This window comes from Capricornis sumatraensis, chromosome 1, assembly GCF_032405125.1.
Source record: "Capricornis sumatraensis isolate serow.1 chromosome 1, serow.2, whole genome shotgun sequence".
Lineage (NCBI taxonomy): Eukaryota > Metazoa > Chordata > Mammalia > Artiodactyla > Bovidae > Capricornis > Capricornis sumatraensis.
This window is the reverse complement of record NC_091069.1, coordinates 171,396,545-171,417,420: the sequence shown is the minus strand read 5'-3', so window position 1 is coordinate 171,417,420 and position 20,876 is coordinate 171,396,545. Positions and strand designations below refer to the sequence as shown.

The window sequence follows — 20,876 nt, the reverse complement described above, 5'->3', positions numbered from 1 at the left end:
TGGGGTTGCAGAGTCAAACAGAGCTGAGTGACTTTTACTTGCTCACTTGCTTAAACCTTTGTTATATATAAGATTTTATTATATATAACTATATATAATAAAAATATAGCTATTATAGTTAAATGTATAAAATATTTTAAAACCTCTGTAATAATCCATTTACATATATGTATGTGTTTGTGTTTATTTGAGTAAATTATATGCATATAAATAAAACATTTATTTATTAACAGGTTTAATTGCTTTCCTCTCCTTCAGGACCTGTGTGAGAGTACTTGGAGCAGTGACTGCCATCTGGTGGCAAGCTAAAATCATCGCTTTGTGTGACCTAATTGTTACTAAGATGTCCACTCTTCACTCATGTGGTCTGCATTGGCAGCAGGGGACCAGGAGAGCCTGGAAGGTGTCTGATGTAGGAGCCTAGTGAAATAACTCTCCGCTTCCACCTGAATGGGTTGTTCATCCCAGATTCTGACCCAGGATCCAGCCCCAGAATGGCACCTCTGAAGGAAAGATCTGAGTTGCTGTTGTGTTTTAGTCAAAGATCTGCTGGTTACCTACCAGTGGGTAACCAAGACTGTGAATAGGCACATACCAAGAGGGGCATATGATGACATGGAGCCTGAAATAAACTGCTCTGAATTGTGTGACGGTTTTTCTGGTCAGGAGCTGGAACGTAGACCCCTTCATGATCTCTGCAGAACTACAATTGTAAGTGAGCAGCCATGGGGTGTCAGGGCTGCTGCTTAGGTATACATGTTGTTGTTGTTATTGTTGTTAATGATAGTGGTGGTGGAGGGAGGAGGGGTAAATGTTTATGCAGGACACCTGTGTCCCAACTTCAGCGGTGATGGGGGTAGTTCATATTTGATCTATAGAAGAGCTTCATTTCTAACAGCTTCTCTTCATTCTGTTCTCAGACCTCTTCCCACCACAGCAGTAAGACCATTTCTTCATTATCTCCTGCCCTCTTGGGTATTGTTTGGACTTTCCTAAGCTGTGGACTTCTCCTCATCGCCTTCTTTCTTGGCTTCACAATTCGCTGCAGGAAGAACAGGTAAGCAGCCCATGCCTAGTTTCTCATCTTTCATCACCTGAAACATAAAGCCCAGAGTGTTGGTGTCATTTTGGCACCATGAACTGCTGGCTGGTGTCAGAAAAGCTTGTGTCCTACTGTGGCATTAAACTATGTGAGACGCTCCCCGTGACGGAGGCCTGGCCTTGCAGTACAGATCCATCTTGAGAAGATGAAAGATCTTCCCAGTATTGTGCTAACTAAAATATCCAAAAAAGCAAATGAAGAGTTTCTCTTCATGAAGGAAGGTGAGATCCTTTGAAAATGTATTTGTATTAAATACAGAGATCATGTAGAGAAATATTCCAAAGCAACATTAAAGTTTATGGCAGCAGAATTGAAGCCAGTCTGGGTAAGCTAAGATTCTGCAAAAATAGTGAAGCCCCACTCCTGGCTATTCTGCTAGACAATTGTGACTAGTTGGAAAGTCACCGGTTCATCCAGGTAAGGGTGTATGGCACCCAAGACTGACCAAAGGGACTTGAAGAGTCTTTCCTTCACTGCCATCCAGTCGTTCCCTCAGGACCCACCCCATCTCTCCCATTTTGTGCTGTCATTCTGCTCTAGCTGTCCCAGGCTGCCTCATGAGAAGCCTTGCTCCAGCCCTCTCTTCCTGGCCCACAGGACATTTCTGCTTGGATCCTGTTGTCAAATTTCAGCAACTCCCTCGGAGATGCCAAACTCATCTGGCTCCATACCAGCCTGACATTTTGTGGTAATCAGTGTGTTCTGCTCCATTGCTAGGCTTGGCACTCAGATGAGGGTCATTTAGTTGGATTTGTCTCTAGGCATTTGGGGTGCCTCTGGCTATCTGAGGCATGGAGGATGTGAAACTGTTAGGCAGAAGTGGCTTGATCTGCTGGGTCAACCTCAGCCTGGCCATGAAGCATGGCACTCAGCCCGGGGGGTACCCCTGAAGCTTCCCCAGCCACTCTTCACTCTCTTCCTTAGGTACAGTACACTAAGCTTGCTCTCATCTTAAGGCCTTTGACTTACTGTCCCTTTACTGTTCCCACTGCCTGAGAGTCTTCTCCAAATCTTCCCATGACTAGTTCCTTCTCATCTGATAGGTCTTGGCTCAAATGTCATCTCTGCAGAGAAGACTTCCCTGATCATCCTATCTAAGGTTACCTCTTTATAGAATGGCCACCCAGCCTCTACACCTCATGCCATATCCTATCACTCATTTATTTTCTTCATAGCAAGTCTCGCTCTCAGACATTACCATATTTGTTGATTTACCTGTTTATTGTCTGTACCACCCACCAGAATGTAAAGTCCACAAACACAGGAACCTTCTCTGTCACGTTCACCACTGTCTCCAGTACTTAGAACAGACAGGAACATAATAAATGCTCAGCATATATGCTTTTTCTTCCCTGATGGCTCAGTGGTTAAGAATCTGTCTGTCAGTACAGGAGACATGGGTTCAATCCTTGGGTCAAGAAGATCCCCTGAAGAAGGAAATGGCAACACACTCCAGTTTTCTTGCCTGGGAGATTCCATGGACAGAGGAAACTAGTAGCATATAATCCATGGGGTTGCAAAAGAGTCAGACATAACTGAGAGACTAAACAACAACAGAATATGCTTTCAGTCATCCTGGAAGGAAGGAGATTTAAATCCCTGCAGTGTCTGCTGCCAAGAAAATGACTAGGAAAATCACACATTTCAAGGTTAGAAAACTGTGGAGTATCCTGTTTTCAGCTGCAACATATTTCTGTAATGCAAATTAGTGCCCAGTTGGCAAATAAGAAAATAACATCATTGGTTCATATATAATTTTTCCCCCCAGCAAATCAATAGTTTAAAGCACTGAGGGCTAATTTTTCTTAAGTTAAAGAAGGAAGCGTTAAGTTAAGAATACTGTGGCAGTGCAGGAAGTGGCTGGTTTAATGACTTCAAGAACTGGTATTCTGCTTTACAATGTGACCCTATCTGATGAAGTTGTGGGAGCAGATGAAGACATGGAAAAGACATTTCTCTTGTTTTTAAAAACAATGTGCTGTTGAAGAGAACATAGATTCAAATTAGATTTTGATGACAATGTTATCTATTGGAGGTAAATGCCCTTAAGGACCTATCTCTTGCAGATTTAAGGCTATAAAAATCAACTGTGATCCTGGGTACAAGTGGTAGTGGACATCTACTGAGTACTAACATTTTAATTGAGATAATTATTATTTTATTAGTATTCTGGTTACAAAGTTAAATGTTTCAAATGTTATGGTCCCATACTATTTTCCCCATAACCCATTATTTTTATACACAATTTTGTGGAATGCAAGGTTTTTTTAGAAGCATTTATATGTCCTGTTAAAATAGGAACACTTATAAACAGTGTTATGCTAGAAGCACCAATATTTCTTTCATTCTGTTGAAGGTTTTGTTGCCTGTCTTGCCTGCAGCAGGCGCATGACTTGGCATAAAGAATAAAATATTAAGAGACATTGTGAATAAAAACAGATTTCGCAATTAAGTAGCTTACAAGGTCAGACAGGGAAAGATAAAATAACCCAGTTTCAAGAGCACTTTCTTAAATAGGAAAATTTGTTCACAGGTGCAGCATCACAGTTAGATGTCTCATTCATTCCATTTCTGTGGCCTCTAAATTTCTGCCTGTGATTCTGTGTGTGCCAGAGTAAGAAAAACATTTTAATAAAATAAAAATAGTTTAGTAATGTTCAAATTCTGTCACTGATATTGCATTTTTATAACATTTTTAAATGTAGTCTACAAAAGAAAATCAGTAAAGATATAGAAGACTTGAACAATCCCATCCACCAGCTGGACCTAATTGACATTTGTATAATCCTACACCCAACAGCAGCAGAATACACATTCTTTTCAAGTATGCATGGAACATTTACCAAGATAAATCATCTTCTGGGCCATAGAAAAGGTCTTATTAAATTTAAAAAGATTCAAATCATAAAGAGTGTGTTCTCTGACCCACAATGGAATTAAACTAGAAATCCATAACAGAGAAATCTCTGGAATATTCTGAAATATTTGGAAACTAAATGTTGTTTAAATGCTAAGTCATGTCCAGCTCTTTTGTTAGCACTTTAAAATAACCCATGATCAAAGACAAAATCAGAAAGGAAACTAGAAAGTATTTTCAACTGAATGAAAGTGAAAACACAACATGTCAACACTTGTTGGATGCCATTAAAGTAATACTTTAGGGGAAATTAGAGCCGTAAACTCCATGTTATAAGAAGAAAGATCCATCTTACAGAACAGAAAAAAAGGGTGAATGAGTCCCAAAATAAGCACAGGAAAGGAATAATAAAGATTAGAGTGGAAATTTATAAAAGAAAAAACAGAAAAAATAGTGAAAGCAAAAGCTCTTTATGAAGATCAATAAGATTGACCAACTTCTAGGTCAGGAAAAAAAGATTAATTACCTAAGTAAGGAGAGAGAGCTATCATCACTAAAGATTCTATACATATTAGAAGGATAATAAGTTACTGTCATGAATAACTATGGTAGGCAGACTCTAAAATGTTCTCTGATAAGGCCTACCTCCTAGTTGTCACATTCTTGTGAAATCCCTTCTCCTTGTGTGTGGGCTGGACTTGTTTATTTGCTTACTAATCACTTGGAATAAGGTTACAAAAAGGGTATGGGATCCCTTTCACTCTTTCTCTTACACTCTGAGGAAATACACCTTCCATTTTGTGAGCTGTCCTGTGGAGAGGCCTACATGGCTAGGAACTAATGTTTCTAGTCTGTAGTCAGCAAGGACTTGAGGATTATTAATAGGCATGTCAATGAGCTTGAAAATAGATCATCTGAGGTCTGCTAAGAACAATGTGAATAAGCTTGGAAGCAGATTTTCCCCTTGGAGGACTACAGCCATGGCTCACCAAGAGGTATACATGTGAGAGACTCTGAGCCAGAGGCACCCAGCTAAACTGCACCCTTATTGCAAAAATATTACCAATTTTACAAAATTCTTCTAAGAAACTGAAAATAAAGGAGCATTTCCTAATTCATTCTAATGAAGAAAGCATTACCCTGATATCTAAATCTAACAGACATTAGAAGAGAAAAATCATAGGCTAATGAACACAGATCCAAAATTCTAAACACAATTTTAACAAATTGAGTTCAGTTCAGTTCAGTTGCTCAGTCCTGTCCGACTCTTTGTGACCCCATGGACTGCAGCATGCCAGGCTTCCCTGTCCATCACCAACTTGCAGAGCTTTCTCAGACTCATGTCCATCGAATCTGTGATGCCATCCAACCATCTCATCCTCTCTTCCTCCTGCCTTCAATCTTTCCCAGCATCAGGGTCTTTTCAAATGAGTCAGTTCTTCGCATCAGGTGGCCGAAGTATTGGAGCTTCAGCTTCAGCATCAGTCCTTGCAATGAATATTCAGGACTGATTTCCTGTAGGATTAACTGGTTGGATCTCCTTCCAGTCCAAGGGACTCTCAAGAGTCTCCTCCAACACCACAGTTCAAAAGCATCAATTCTTTGGCTCAGCCTTCTATATGGTCCAACTCTCACATCCATATGTGACTACAGGAGAAACCATAGCTTTGACTAGATGGACCTTTGTTGGTAAAGTAATGTCTCTGCTTTTTAATATGCTGTCTAGGTTTGTCATAGCTTTTCTTCCAAGGAGCAAGCATCTTTTAATTTCATTGCTGCAGTCACCATCTGCAGTGATTTAGGAGCCCAAAAAAGTAAAATCTGTCACTGTTTCCTGTTTAGTTTGCCATGAAGTGATGGGACCAGATACCATGATTTTAGTTTTCTGAATGTTGAGCTCTAAGCCAACTGTTTCACTCTCCTCTTTCACTTTCATCAAGAGGCTATTCAATTCCTCTTCGCTTTCTGCCATAAGGGTGGTATCATCTGCATATATGAGGTTATTGATATTTCTCCTTGCAATCTTGATTCCAGCTTGTGCTTCATCCAGCCTGGCATTTCGCATGATGTACACTGCATATTAGTTAAATAAACAAGGTGACAATATACAGCCTTGACATATTTCCCAATTTGGAAGCTATCCATTGTTCCATGTCCCGTTCTAACTGTTGCTTCTTGACCTGCATACAGATTTCTCAGGAGGCAGGTCAGGTGATCTGGTATTCCCATCTCTTTCAGAATTTTCCACAGTTTATTGTGATCCACACAGTCAAAGGCTTTGGTGTAATCAATAAAGCAGAAGTAGATGTTTTTCTGAAACTCTTGCTTTTTTGATGATCTAATGGATGTTGGCAATTTGATCTCTGGTTCCTCTGCCTTTTCTAAATTCAGCTAGAGATCTCCTCAAGAAAATTAGAGATACCAAGGGAACACTTTATGTGAAGGTGGGCACAATAAAGGACAGAAACGGTATGGACCTAAGAGAAGCAGAAGATATTAAGAAGAGGTGGCAAGAATACACAGAAGAACTATACAAAAAAGATCCTCATGACCCAGATAACCATGATAGTGTGATCACTCACCTAGAGCCAGACCTCCTGAAATATGAAGTCATGTGGGCCTTAGGAAGCATCACTACTAACAAAGCTAGTGGAGGTAATGGAATTCCAGTTAAAAATGAAAGTCGCCCCATCGTGTCCAACTCTTTACAACCCCATGGACTATACATATTCAGTCCATGGAATTCTCCAGGCCAGAATACTGGAGTGGGTAGCTGTTCCTTTCTCCAGGGGCTCTACCCCACTCAGGGATCAAACCCAGGTCTCCCACATTGCAGGCATATTCTTTACCAGCTGAGCCACCAGGTAAGTCAATTCCAGTTGCACTATTTCAAATCTTAAAAGATGATGCTGTTAAAGTGCTGCATTCAATATGCCAGCAAAGTTGGAAAACTCAGCAGTGGCCACAGGACTGGAAAAGGTCACATTTCATTCCAATCCCAAAGAAAGGAATGCCAAAGAGTGTTCATACCACCACACAGTTACACTCATTTCACATGCTAGCAAAATAATGCTCAGAATTCTCCAAGCATGGCTTCAACAGTACCTGAACCAAGAACTTCCAGATATTCAAGTTGGCTTTAGAAAAGGCAATTTGATCTCTGTTTCCTCTGCCTAAATTGAGTACAACCAATATCAAAAGAATAATTCATGACAAAGTGAAGTTTATTCCAGGAATGCAAAGTTGTTTTTTATATCCAAAGATCAGTTAATATAATATGCTATATTTACCAACTGAAAAAACCATATGATCATTTCAATAGGCATAGAAAGAGTATTTGACAAGATTCAACATACGTTCCTGATAAAGTCTCAACAATCTAAAATAGAAAAGGATGCTCTCAACCTAATCAATGACTCTATGAAAACCAATAGCTAACACCATTTTTAATGGTAAAAGGCTTAATGCTTGCCATTGCAACCAGAAACAAGATGTCTGCTCTCATCATTTCTCTTCTACCCAGTGGAGTATGAAAAGAAATAAACGCCACCTAATTTAAAAAGGAGGGCTTCCCTGGTGATTCAGTGGTAAAGAATCCACCTGCCAGTGAAGGAGACACAATTCAATCCCTGGGTTCAGAAGATCCCCTAGAGAAGGAAATGGCAACTCACTCCAGTATTCTTGCCTGGGAAATCCCATGACAGAAGAGCCTTGTGGGTCCAAGGAGTTGCAAAGAGTCATACAACACTGAGCATGCATGCATACATTCAGTAAGTTACTTAATTACTAACTGTTACAGAAATAAAGGTATATACATCAATAGAGCAGATAGAATCCAGAAATAAACCTATGCATATATGGGAAACTGCTTTTCAATAAAGATGCAAAGACAATTCAGTGGAAAAGGGACAGTCAATCTTTTCAACAAATGGTGCTAGAACAATTATATACCCATATGCAGAAATGAACTTTAATCTCCATCTTGCACCTATTCAGAAATTAACTCAAAATGGATCATAAACCTACCTATAAAATCTAAACTTCACAAAGAAAGCATAGGAAAACCATTTTGTGACCTTGGAATAATCAAAGATTTATTAGATGCAACAATAAAGGTAAAATCCATAAAGAAAACATTGATGAATTGGACTTCATCAAAATTAGAAGCATCTTCTCTTCTAAAGAGAATCTTAAGAAAATTAAAAAGAATGCCACATACTAGAAGAAGGTATCTGCAAGTCATGTATCTGATAAAGAACTTGTATCCAGAATATATAAATAATGCTAAAAAATTGATAATAAAAGAAATAATCCAACAACAACAACAACAGAGTGAAAGGTTTGAATAGACACTTCACTGAAGATATATGGATGGCAAATAAACATGTGATGAGAGAGTCATAAGGGAAATGCAAATTAAAAGCAAATGAAATACTGTCACACACCTATTAGAATGGTTAAAATTTTAAAAGACTAACCAAATTAGGCAAGGATCTTATTCAGAATTGATGAAGAAATAAAAAGCTTTTCAGACAAGCAAAAGTTAAGAGAATTCAGTACCACCAAACCAGCTTTACAATAAATGTTAAAGGGACTTATATAGTCAAGAAATACAAGAGAAGAAAAAAAGATCTACAAAATCAATCCCAAACAATTAACAAAATGGCAATAGGAACATATATATCAGTAATTACTTTAAATGTAAATGGATTAAATGCCCCAACCAAAAGACAGACTGGCTGAATGGATGCAAAAACAAGACCCATGTATATGTTGTCTACAAGAAACCCACTTCAGACCTAAAGACACATATAGACTGAAAGCGAAAGGATGGAAAAATATATTCCATGCAAATGGGAAGCAAAAGAAAGCTGGAGTAGCAATCTTCATATCAGACAAAATAGACCTTAAAATTACGAAGATTACAAGAGGTAAGGAAGGACACTACATAATTATCAAGGGATCAATCCAAGAGGAAGACATAGCAGTTGTAAATATCTATGCACCCAACATAGGAGCACCTCAGTACATAAGACAAATACTAACAGACGTAAAAGGAGAAATTGATAGTAACACAATAATAGTAGGAGACTTTAACACCCCACTCACACCAATGGACAGATCATCAAAACAGAAAATGAATAAGGAAACACAAGTTTTAAATGATACATTAGATGAGATGGTTCTCATTGATATCCTCAGGACATTCCATCCAAATGCAGAAGAATACACGTTCCTAAGTGCTCATGGAACATTCTCCAGGATAGACCACATCTTGGGTCACGAATCAAACCTCAGTAAATTTAAGAAAATTGTAGTTGTATCAAACATCTTGTCCAACCACAACACTATGAGACTAGATATCAATTACAAGAAAAAACTATAAGAAACATAAACACATGGAGATTAAGCAACACATTCCTAAATAACCAACAGGTTACTGAAGAAATCAATAGGGAAATAAAAAAAATTCTAGAAAAAAGTGACAATGAAAACATGACAACTCAAACCTGTGGGATGTAGCAAAAGCAGTTCTAAGAGGGAAGTTTATACCAAAACAATCCTACCTCAAGAAAACAAGAAAAACATCGGATAGACAACCCAACTTTACACCTGAAACAACTGGAAAAAGACTAACAAAAACCCCCCAAAATTAGTAGAAGGAAAGAAATCATAAAGATCCAAGCAGAAATAAATGAAAAAGAAAAGACAGAAACAATATTAAGATTAATAAAACTAAAAGCTGTTTCTTTGAGAAGATAAACAAAATTGACAAGCTTTTAGCCAGACTCATTAAGAAAAAGAGAGAAGAATCAAATCAACAAAATTAGAAATGAAAAAGGAGAGGTTACAACAGACAATGCAGAAATACAAAGGATTAGAAGAAACCATTATGAACAGCTATATGGCAATAAAATGGATAACCTGGAAGAAATGACAGATTCTTAGAAAAGTTCAATCTTCCAAGACTGAACCAGGAAGAATTAGAAATTATGAACAACCCAATTACAAGCACTGAAATTGAAGCTGTGATAAAAATTCTCCCAAAAAACAAAAGCCCAGGACCAGATGGCTTCACAGGAGAGTTCTATGAAACATTTAGAAAAGAACTAATGCCTATTCTTCTAAAACTCATTCAAAAAATTGCAGAGGAAGAAATACTTCTCAATTCACTCTATGAGGCCACCATCACCCTGATACCAAAACCAGACGAAGACAACACAAAAAAAGAAAACTACAGACCAATATCACTGATCAACATAGATGCAAAAATCCTCAGCAAACTTTAGCAAACAGAATTCAGCAACACATCAAAAAGCTCATACACCATAATCAACTTGGGTTTATTCCAGGAATGTAAGGGTTCTTCAGTATACACAAATCAATCAATGTGATACACCGTATTAACAAATTGAAAGATAAAAACCATATGATAATCTCAACAGATGCAGAAAAAGCCTTTGACAAATTCAGCACCCATTTATGATTAAAACTTCAAACAGTGGGCATAGAAGGAACCTACCTCAACATAGTAAAGGTCATATATGATAAACCTACAGCAAACATTATCCTCAATGGTGAAAAACTGAAAGCATTCCCCCTAAGATCAGGAACAAGACAAGGGTGTTCACTTTTGCCACTATTATTCTACATAGTTCTGGAAGTCCTAGCTACAGCAATCAGAGAAGAAAAAGAAATAAATCCAGATCAGAGGAGAAGAAGTAAAGCTCTCACTGTTTGCAGATGACATGATACTGTACATAGAAAACCCTAAAGATAGTATCAGAAAATTACTAAAGCTTATCAGTGAATTTAGCAAAATTGTAGGATGCAAAATCAATATACAGAAATGACTTGCATTTCTATATGCTGACAATGAAAAATCAGAAAGAGAAATTAAGGAATCAATCCCATTTACCATCGCAAAAAAAGAATTAAATATCTAGGAGTAAACTTACCTAAGGAGACAAAAGAACTGTACACAGAAAATTATAAGACACTAATGAAAGAAATAAAGACAACATAAACAGATGGAGAAATATTTCATGTTCCGGGGTAGGAAGAATCAATATTGTGAAAATGGCTATACTACCAAACACAATCTACAGGTTCAGTTGGATCCCTATCAGATCACCAATGGCATATTTCACAGAACTAGAACAAAAACTTTCACAATTCATATGGAAACACAAAAGACCCCGAATAGCCAAAGCAGTCTTGACAAAGAAGAATGGAGCTGGAGGAATTCAGATTATACTACAAAGCTACAGTCATCAAGACAGTATGGTACTGGCACAAAAACAGAAATATAGACCGATGGAACAAGATGGAAAGCCCAGAAATAAACCCATGCACTTATGGGTACCTTATTTTCGAAAAAGGAGGCAAGAATATACAATGGGGCAAAGACAGCCTCTTCAATAAATGGTGATGGGAGAACTGGACAGCTACATGTAAAAGAATGAAATTAGAACACTTTCTAACACCATACACAAAGATAAACTCAAAATGGATTAAAGACCTAAATGTAAGACCAGAAGCTATAAAACTCTTAGTGGAAAATATAGGCAGAACACTTGATGACATAAATCAAAGCAAGATCCTCTATGACCCACCTCCTAGAGTAATGGAAATAAAAACAAGAGTAAACAAGTGGGACCTGATTAAACTTAAAGGCTTTTGCACAGCAAAGGAAACTATAAGCAAGGTGAGAAGACAACCCTCAGAATGGGAGAAAATAATAGCAAATGAAACAACTGACAAAGGATTAATTTCCAAAATATACAAGCAGCTCATACAACTCAATACCAGAAAAACAAACAACCCAATCAAAAAGATGTAAACAGACATTTCTCCAAAGAAGACATACAGATGGCTAACAAACATATGAAAAGATGCTCAACATCACTCATTATTAGAGAAATGCAAGTCAAAACTGCAATGAGATATCACCTCACACTGATCAGAATGGCCATCATCAAAGTCTACAAAACAATAAATGCTGGAGAGGGTGTGGAAAAAGGGAACACTCTTGCACTGTTAGTGGGAATGTAAATTGATACAGCCACTATGGAAGACAGTATGGAGATTCCTTAAAAACTAGGAATAAAACCACCATATTACCCAGCAATTCTACTCCTAAGCGTATATCCTGAGGAAAGCAAAACTGAAAGAGACACATTATCCCATGGTTCATTGCAGCACTATTTACAATAGCTAGAACATGGAAACAACCTCGTGTCCATCTACAGATGAATGGATAAAGAAGTTGTGGTACATATACACAATGGAATACTACTCAGCCATAAAAAGGAGTGCATTTGAGTCAGTTCTGATGAGGTGGATGAACCTAGAGCCTATTTTACAGAGTGAAGTGAGTCAGAATGAGTAAGATAAATATTGGATTGTAACATATATATGGAATCTAGAAAAGTGGTACTGAAGAACTTATTTACAGGGCAGCAATGGAAAAACAGACATAGAGAATAGACTTATGGACATGGGGAGAGGGGAAGAGAGGGTGAGATGTATGGAAAGAGTAACATGGAAACTTACATAACCATATGTAAAATAGATAGCCAATGGGAATTTGCTGTATGGCTCAAGAAACTCAAACAGGGGTTCTGAATCAATCTAGAGGGGTGGGATGGGATGGGAGATGGGAGGTAGGTTCAAAAGGGAGGGATATATGTATACCAATGGCTGATTCATATTGAAGTTTGACAAAAAACAACAAAATTCTATAAAGCAATTATCCTTCAATAAAAAAATAAATTAAAAAACTAGCTAAATTAAATATTGGAAATACTGCTGATGGGGCTGTAATATGGTAAAATCACTCTGGAAAATAGTCTGGAAGTTTCTTTAAATGTTCATCATATGGCTACTGTAAGATCCAGTCATTCTGTTCCTGGGTTTTTATCCAGAGAAATAAAATTATATGTCTGTATAATTACTTGTGTACCATGTTTACAACCAACTTTATTTGTAATAGCCTCAAACTGCAAATAATGCAAAGTAATGCAAATATCCATCAACAAGTGAATGGATAAATGAAGTATGGTATATCCATACAATGAAATAGTACTCAACCTTAAAATACTTATTAATACTTGGAACTGCATGGATGAGTATCAGAATAATTATGCTGGGTGGAAGAAGGCAAAAAAGATTACATACTATGTATGTCAATTATACAAAATTCTAGGAAACTAATCTCTTATTACCTAATCTGTAGTGATAGAAATCAGATGAATGGTTGCCTTGCAGTTTGGGAGTAGCACAGAAGAGTAGGAAGGAAGGATGACCAACGGACAGGTGGAAACTTTTGGGGTGATGTTTCATCCTTTGATTGTGGTGAATGTTTCACAGGCATATATCAAAACTTAACAAGTCATGTACTTTAAACAAAATCATAGTTTATTGTATGTCAGTTACACTCAATAAAGCTATTTCAGTTCAGTTCAGTCACTCAGTTGTATCTGACTCTTTGCGACCCCATGGACTACAGCATGCCAGACCTCCCTGTCCATCACCAACTCCCAGAGTTTACTCAAACTCATGTCCATTAAGTCAGTGATGCCATTCAACCATCTCATCCTCTGTCATCCCCTTCTTCCACCTTCAATCTTTCCCAGCATCAGGGTCTTTTCCATTGAGTCAGCTCTTTGCATCAGTTGGTCAAAGCTGTAAGCTTCAGCTTCAGCATCAGTCCTTCCAATGAATATTCAGGACTGATTTCCTTTTGGATTGACTGGTTGGATCTCCTTGCAGTCCAAGGAACTCTCGAGTCTTTTCCAACACCACAGTTCAAAAGCATCAATTCTTCAGTGCTCAGCTTTCTTTATAGTCCAACTCTCACATCCATATATGACTACTGGAAAAACCACAGCCTTGACTAGATGGACCTGTGTTGGCAAAGTAATGTCTCTGCTTTTAAATAAGCTGTCTAAGTTGGTCATAACTTTGCTTCCAAGGAGCAAGCATCTTTTAATTTCATGGCTGCAGTGACCATCTGCAGTGATTTTGGAGCCCCCCCAAAATAAAGTCTCTCATTGTTTCCGCTGTGTCCCCATCTATTTGTCATGAAGTGATGGGACCAGATGCCATGATCTTAGTTTTTTGAATGTTGAGTTTTCAGCCAACTTTTTCACTCTCCACTTTCACTTTCATCAAGAGGCTCTTTAGTTCTTCTTCACTTTCTGCCATAAGGGTGGTGTCATCTGCATATCTGAGGTTATTGATATTTCTCCCTGCAATCTTGATTCCAGCTTGTGCTTCATCCAGCCCAGCATTTTGCATTATCTACTTGGTATATAAGTTAAATAAGCAGGGTGACAATATAAAGCCTTGATGTACTCCTTTCCTGATTTGGAACCAGTCTGTTGTTCCATGTCCCATTCTAACTGTTGCTTCTTGACCTGCATACAGATTTTTCAGGAGGCAGGTAAGGTGGTCTGGTATTCCCATCTCTTGAAGAATTTTTCACAGTTTGTTGTGATCAATAAAGCTATTAAAAACTCTTATTTAGAAGCATTCTTATTTATCTGAGAAGGTTCTCATGAGTGAGAAAAGTTTACCATATTTGGTGTCCTTTTCCAAAGGGCCTGCTAGGTAACCTAAAACTCAGCTGATAACTGTGCTAGATATTAATGACTGATATGGAAGAATGCACTCTTTTTTTCTAGATTCCTCATGCAGTTTAGTAAGGACCAAATTAACTCTTGGAGCAAAGCAGATCCTTTCAGTTCCAAATGAAGGTTCTCCTGGTGCCTCTTCTGAAATGCACAATAAAAGGGCAATGTTATAAATTCTGCATGAAGCTAAACTTCTTCAATTAAAAGTCTATCTTTTATTCTAAAACCTTACCTCACTGTCATTTGTGATAATGATTGTTGATGGTAGTTATTTACATATTGTTGCTTCTTAGAATCAAAAATAACATTCCTATAATAATCCCTACTGTCTGGGGTTTGACTTCCTGAGATATCAAGAAGTTTAAGGATTGAGTATGAGATTTTGAGTATGAGTATGGGTGTGAGATTTTGCCCTACTTATAAATTAACAACTTAACCTGTTACTGTTTTATGTTAAAGGACAGGAGACTCTTGGGTCAGATTCAAAGTAGTTCATTACTCATGGTAAAAAGCAGTCGGGAGAGCCTCATGTACTTTGTGCTGGTTCCCATGACCCTAGTCCCATGGAGATGATTCAGGGCCCATGATGGATGATGTTGCACACTCAGGGGGCTGCCATTAAAGGAAAGCAACCTAAGCCTGGGGAATTCATCACTTTTATAGTGAGTCATAACAAGCCTATTCTTTGGAAGGGAGGGTATATTAACTCATCCCTCAAGGTTGCTCACTGCAGACAAAACCCTGCAAAATCATCTGGGTAAAGAGCAGTCAGGGCCTCTCCTGTGGGCATACCCAGCAAGAATGTGTGGAGCTGTTCATGCACATGGCAGATTGCCTGTCCCAACACTGCATGGAGGCATCTGCTACCTCTGCCTGTACCCCGGGCTGGAGTGGCAGCCAGAGACCCAGATGCTGGTAAATGGCTGGAATATGTTCATCCCTGTGGCCTGCTCACTCTACCATATCTCCTTCCTGAGTAGTGTCCTCATACAGGTCCTCTGGCAGAATCTGGCAGAGGTGAATTACATTTAACATTCAGTGAATTCAGGCAGTTCATTCATGAGTTACTTCATGTACCCTGCTCTATTTGTTCTCTTTGCCTTCAGAAAGTCCAATTACAATATGAATCATGGTTCTCAAGCATGTTATTGTTTAACCTTTCTAAGAATCTGACTCCCCAGGTTTCACATTATTTTTCATTATCATGAAAAGACCTCAGTATCTCCACACTTTTGAGAAGGATTAGACTCATCCTCAACTTTTCTTTATGCTTTGCATCCCTGAGCTCTCTGTATTATCACCTTAGTGAGTTTTATCTATCAATGTCAATAGTAAATGTTTACTGAACACCTACTGTGCTCAAGATACTGTGTAAAATGTGATTAAGGATTCCTGGGAACATCAAAGGGATCACCTGGGTGGAAAAACACAAGCAAGTCCAAAAAGTACATTCTATTTTTTGAAATAGCTTTTCAAAAAATAATGCTTTGTGGCAGGGATGGGAACTGTGCTCCTCTCATATCAATTGTTTCAGGTCTGTTTTCTGAGTGGTTTGAATAATTAGAGATGAAGGGGAAGTGACTGGCATGAAAAGAAGGCAGTACTGATCTTGTGGGCTTCAACAAAGTGTGCTTTCGTACTATGCCCTACAGGGATTTCTGGGATCTTCTCTATAATACTCAATTTGATGGTTATTGGCCAAGAAGGAAGGAGAGCCAGGCAGGCCTAGAATAAATACCACCCATATAGCTCATTTGGGGGATAGTGTGGCAGGGCCATGATTGAATGAGGCAGAGTGACCAGGGACAGATCCTACAAACCCTTACCAAAAAGAGAGTTAAAGTTTGTAGCTGGGAAAAATTATGTCAGTCATCACATCCAAAGGATTGTGCATAGAATCAAAGTTAGGTGGTGTATCATGTCAGAAGCCACTGGATTTCAGGAATAGTGCTGGAAAAGAGGTGCAAAGCTGAAAATGAAGTGAAAAAATCTAGGATTTTGATCAGAGATGATGTTTTCTTTGGGTACCAGCTATGGGTGAGTCAGCAGAAGATAATGAGGAAAAATGAAGATTAATGCATAAGAGCAGTTTCTATAAAGTCCTTTCATGCTGTTTATCCTCCTTGCAGTCAGGCCTAAAATATCATCTCCAGATGAAGTAGACACACCCTCCTTTGTGTACCCATTATTATAGATAGGTACACAGTTACCTATCACAACTTACTGGTTTGTCTCTCCTACCAGGTAATGAACTCCTTGGCTTTAGGACCATATCTTATTGATCTTTGTATCTTCATTGTGCCTGGATTATACTCCATGTTTCTTAATGAACAAATTAAATGGCCTACAATATAGACTATGGTGATAAAGATAACTTCTTAGAAGACAGACATCTTTATTCTTTAACTTTAGTACTTTCAGTTCTGTCCAGTTGCTCAGTCGTGTCCGACTCTGCGACCCCATGAATTGCAGCACGTCAGGCCTCCCTGTCCATCACCATCTCCTGGAGTTCACTCACACTCACGTCCATTGAGTCTGTGATGCCATCCAGCCATCTCATCCTCGGTCGTCCCTTTCTCCTCCTGCCCCCAATCCCTCCCAGCATCAGAGTCTTTTCCAATGAGTCAACTCTTTGCATCAGGTGGCCAAAGTACTGCAGCTTCAGCTTTAGCATCATTCCCTCCAAAGAAATCCCAGGGCTGATCTCCTTCAGAATGGACTGGTTGGATCCCCTTGCAGTCCAAGGGACTCTCAAGAGTCTTCTCCAACACCACAGTTCAAAAGCATCAATTCTTTGGCGCTCAGCCTTCTTCACAGTCCAACTCTCACATCCATACATGACCACAGGAAAAACCATAGCCTTGACTAGACGGACCTTAGTTGGCAAAGTAATGTCTCTGCTTTTGAATATCTAGGTTAGTCATAACTTTCCTTCCAAGGAGTAACCCTCTTTTAATTTCATGGCTGCAGTCACCATCTGCAGTGATTCTGGAGCCCCCAAAAATAAAGTCTGACACTGTTTCCACTGTTTCCCCATCTATTTCCCATGATCTTCGTTTTCTGAATGTTGAGCTTTAAGCCAACTTTTTCACTCTCCTCTTTCACTTTCATCAAGAGGCTTTTTAGTTCCTCTTCACTTTCTGCTATAAGGGTGGTGTCATCTGCATATCTGAGGTTATTGATATTTCTCCCGGCAATCTTGATTCCAGCTTGTGTTTCTTCCAGTCCAGCATTTCTCATGATGTACTCTGCATATAAGTTAAATAAGCAGGGTGACAATATACAGCCTTGACGTACTCCTTTTCCTATTTGGAACCAGTCTGTTGTTCCATCTCCAGTTCTAACTGTTACTTCCTGACCTGCATACAGATTTCTCAAGAGGCAGGTTAGGTGGTCTGGTATTCCCATCTCTTTCAGAATTTTCCAGTTTCTTGTGATCCACACAGTCAAAGGCTTTGGCATAGTCAATAAAGCAGAAATATATGTTTTTCTGGAACTCGCTTGCTTTTTCCATGCTATATTAAATTGTGCCATAATAAGCAAGTGCTTTCTATTGTTCTTTCTCTCTCCTGGTGGTTGATCCCTCCAGGAGCCCAGGGAGTGGCATCCAAAAATCTCAGATTTCCAGTTCTGGTTGTGGCCCTTCATTCTGAACTATCCTTTCTGTCTTTGTCATACCACTAAAATCTGTCTGCTTTTAATGCCCTGTTGGCCACAGAGTTCTGAACTTTTAAAAGCCATCTCATAATTGTTTTGTGGTTGAGTCGCCAAGTCATGTCTGACTCTTTTGAGACTCCATGGATTGTAGCCTGCCAGGCTCTTCTGTCCATGGAAATTTCCAGGCAAGAATGCTGGAATGGGTTGCCATTTCCTCCTCCAGGGGATCTTCTGACCCAGGGATTGAACCCATGTCTCTTGACTCTCCTGTAGTGGCAGGCAGATTCTTTATCACTGCGCCACCTGGGAAGCCCTTTAAATATGGATTGAAGGACATAGAAAACAAGTTATAAGGTAAAAGACTTTTTCAAGCAAAAGGAACAGAATGTGCAAAGGCCCTGAGATAGGAATATACCCAGTGTTCAAGGAAATCAAGGAGGCCAGTGTGACTCTAGCAGAGTAAATGAGACAGTAAATAGGAGAAGTCAGAGAGGTTGTAGAGGCCAGATCCTGTAGGGCCTTGTAGGTCAAATGACTTTGGCATTTACTTTAAGTGACACAGAGAGTCATTGTTGGGTTTGGAACTGAGGAGTGACATGAACTGACTTACATTTAGCAAGAAAACTGGCAGCCCTACTGAGAATAGACCTTTAACATTTAAAAATATCCATAGCATTCTCTTATCAACAACCTCAGATATACAGATGATACCTCTCTAATGGCTGAAAGAGAAGAGGAACTAAAGAACCTCTTGATGAGGGTGAAGGAGGAGAGTGAAAAGGCCAGCTTAAAACTAAATATTAAAGAACTAAGTGATCTGGCCGCATCACTTCATGGCAAATACGAGGGGATAAGGTGGAAGCAGTGACAGATTTCTTCTTCTTGGGTTGTAACATCACAGTGGTTGGTGACTGCAGCCGTGAAATTAGAAGACAATTGCTTCTCGACAGGAAAGCTTTGACAAACCTAGACAGTGTGTTAAAAATCAAAGACATCACTTTGCTGACAAAGATCTGTATAGTCAAGGCCATGGTCTTTCCAGTAGTCACATATGGTTGTGAAAGTTGGACCATAAAGAAGGCAAAGTGCCAAAGAATTGATGCTTTTGAACTGTGGTGCTGGAGAAGACTCCTGAGAGTCCCTTGGACAGCGAGGAGATCAAACCAGTCAATCTTAAAGGAAATCGACCCTGAATACTCATTGGAAGGACTGATGCTGAAGCTGATGCTCCAATACTTTGGCCAGCTGATGGCAAACAGCTGACTCATTGGAAAAGACCCTCATGGTGGGAAAGATTGAAGGCAGAAGGAGAAGAGGGCAACAGAGGATGAGATGGTTGGATGGCATCACTGATGCAATAGAATGAACTTGTGCAAACTCTGGGAGATGGTGAGGGACAGGGATGCCTGAAGTGCTGCAGTCCATGGGGTCACAAAGAGTCTGACATGACTTGGCGACTGAACAACAATAGCACTCCCTTAAATAAAAGCATGCTCCTTGGGATACCTTGATTCAAGAACAGAAGTGGCTAAAAATGGAGTTTAAGCTGAATCAGCCCCCAAAATTGCATAAACCAATTGTCTGACAAATCCATATATTACTACTAGTTTTGTTTCTCTGAACTCTGACTAACACACTAGGGAAAGATGCAGTATCTCTATGTGGAAAATCATTAAAATTTTTAAGAGAACTTAAGTTCTAAATAAGTAAAGGATATATTATCTTTGATATAAGAAGGTCCAATACTGTCAAGATATAATCGCTCCCAGATTAGTATATGGTTTCAGTGTAATTGCAATAAAAATTCTGAACTTTTTTTCTTTTCTGGTGAGACTCAACATATCAATTCTCAAATTTATATGGAAATTCAAAAGGCAAAAAATAGCATGGAAATAATGAACAAGGTGAGGAAACTTCTTCTTTTGGATGTTAAGGGTTATTATAAAGCTAGTAATTAATAACAGGCTCAGTCTGCTTTGGGGGCAGGGGTAAACAGAGACCAGTGGAACAGAACAGGGAGAACTCAGAGCCAAGCATGTATGGACAGTTTTTAATAAATGATGCTAAGTCAGTTGGCTATCCACATGGGGAAAATACGCAACTTGAATCCTACCTCAACAAAATCATCTTCAGGCAGGCTGTAGATCTAAATATAAAACAAGCTTCAGGAAGATAATGTAGGAGAATATTTTCACGAACTTGGGTCAGGAAAACATGTCTTAAATAGAATACAAAATGTACTGCTCATGAAAGACTATTAAATTGGTTTATATAAGTATCAAAAATATTTTCTATTCACTAAAAGACACCCCGAGCAAGCCATAGAATGAGAATATATTCATAATATGTATATCATCAGAAGATTTTTATCCAGAATAAAAAACTGTGATCAATAAGAAAAACACCGAGAAAACAACTTTTAAATGAGCAAAGATATAAATAGCCACTTCAAAATAGATTATATCAAGGCAGCCAATATACAAATGAAAAGTGCTCTACCTCTTTAGTCATTAGGGAAATGCAAAGTAAAGGCAAAATGAGATAACATTATACACTCACTTGAATGTCTACAGTTTTAAAAAGACTGAAAACCCGAGTGTTGGGGAGGATGGAGAGCAGCTGG

At 38.7% G+C, this 20,876-nt stretch overlaps 1 protein-coding gene across 2 annotated transcripts in view; it reads left to right on the top strand.

The window, feature by feature from the left end:
• Positions 1 to 615: 615 nt before the first annotated feature.
• The window catches only part of GPR156 (G protein-coupled receptor 156), an 81,861-nt gene continuing 61,600 nt past the window's right edge, over positions 616 to 20,876 (top strand). For both annotated transcript variants that reach the window (XM_068979762.1, XM_068979754.1), the window contains exons 1-2: positions 616 to 711; positions 921 to 1,057. In XM_068979762.1, the coding sequence (XP_068835863.1) occupies positions 616 to 711; positions 921 to 1,057 (233 nt within the window). The remainder of the gene's footprint in view (positions 712 to 920; positions 1,058 to 20,876) is intronic.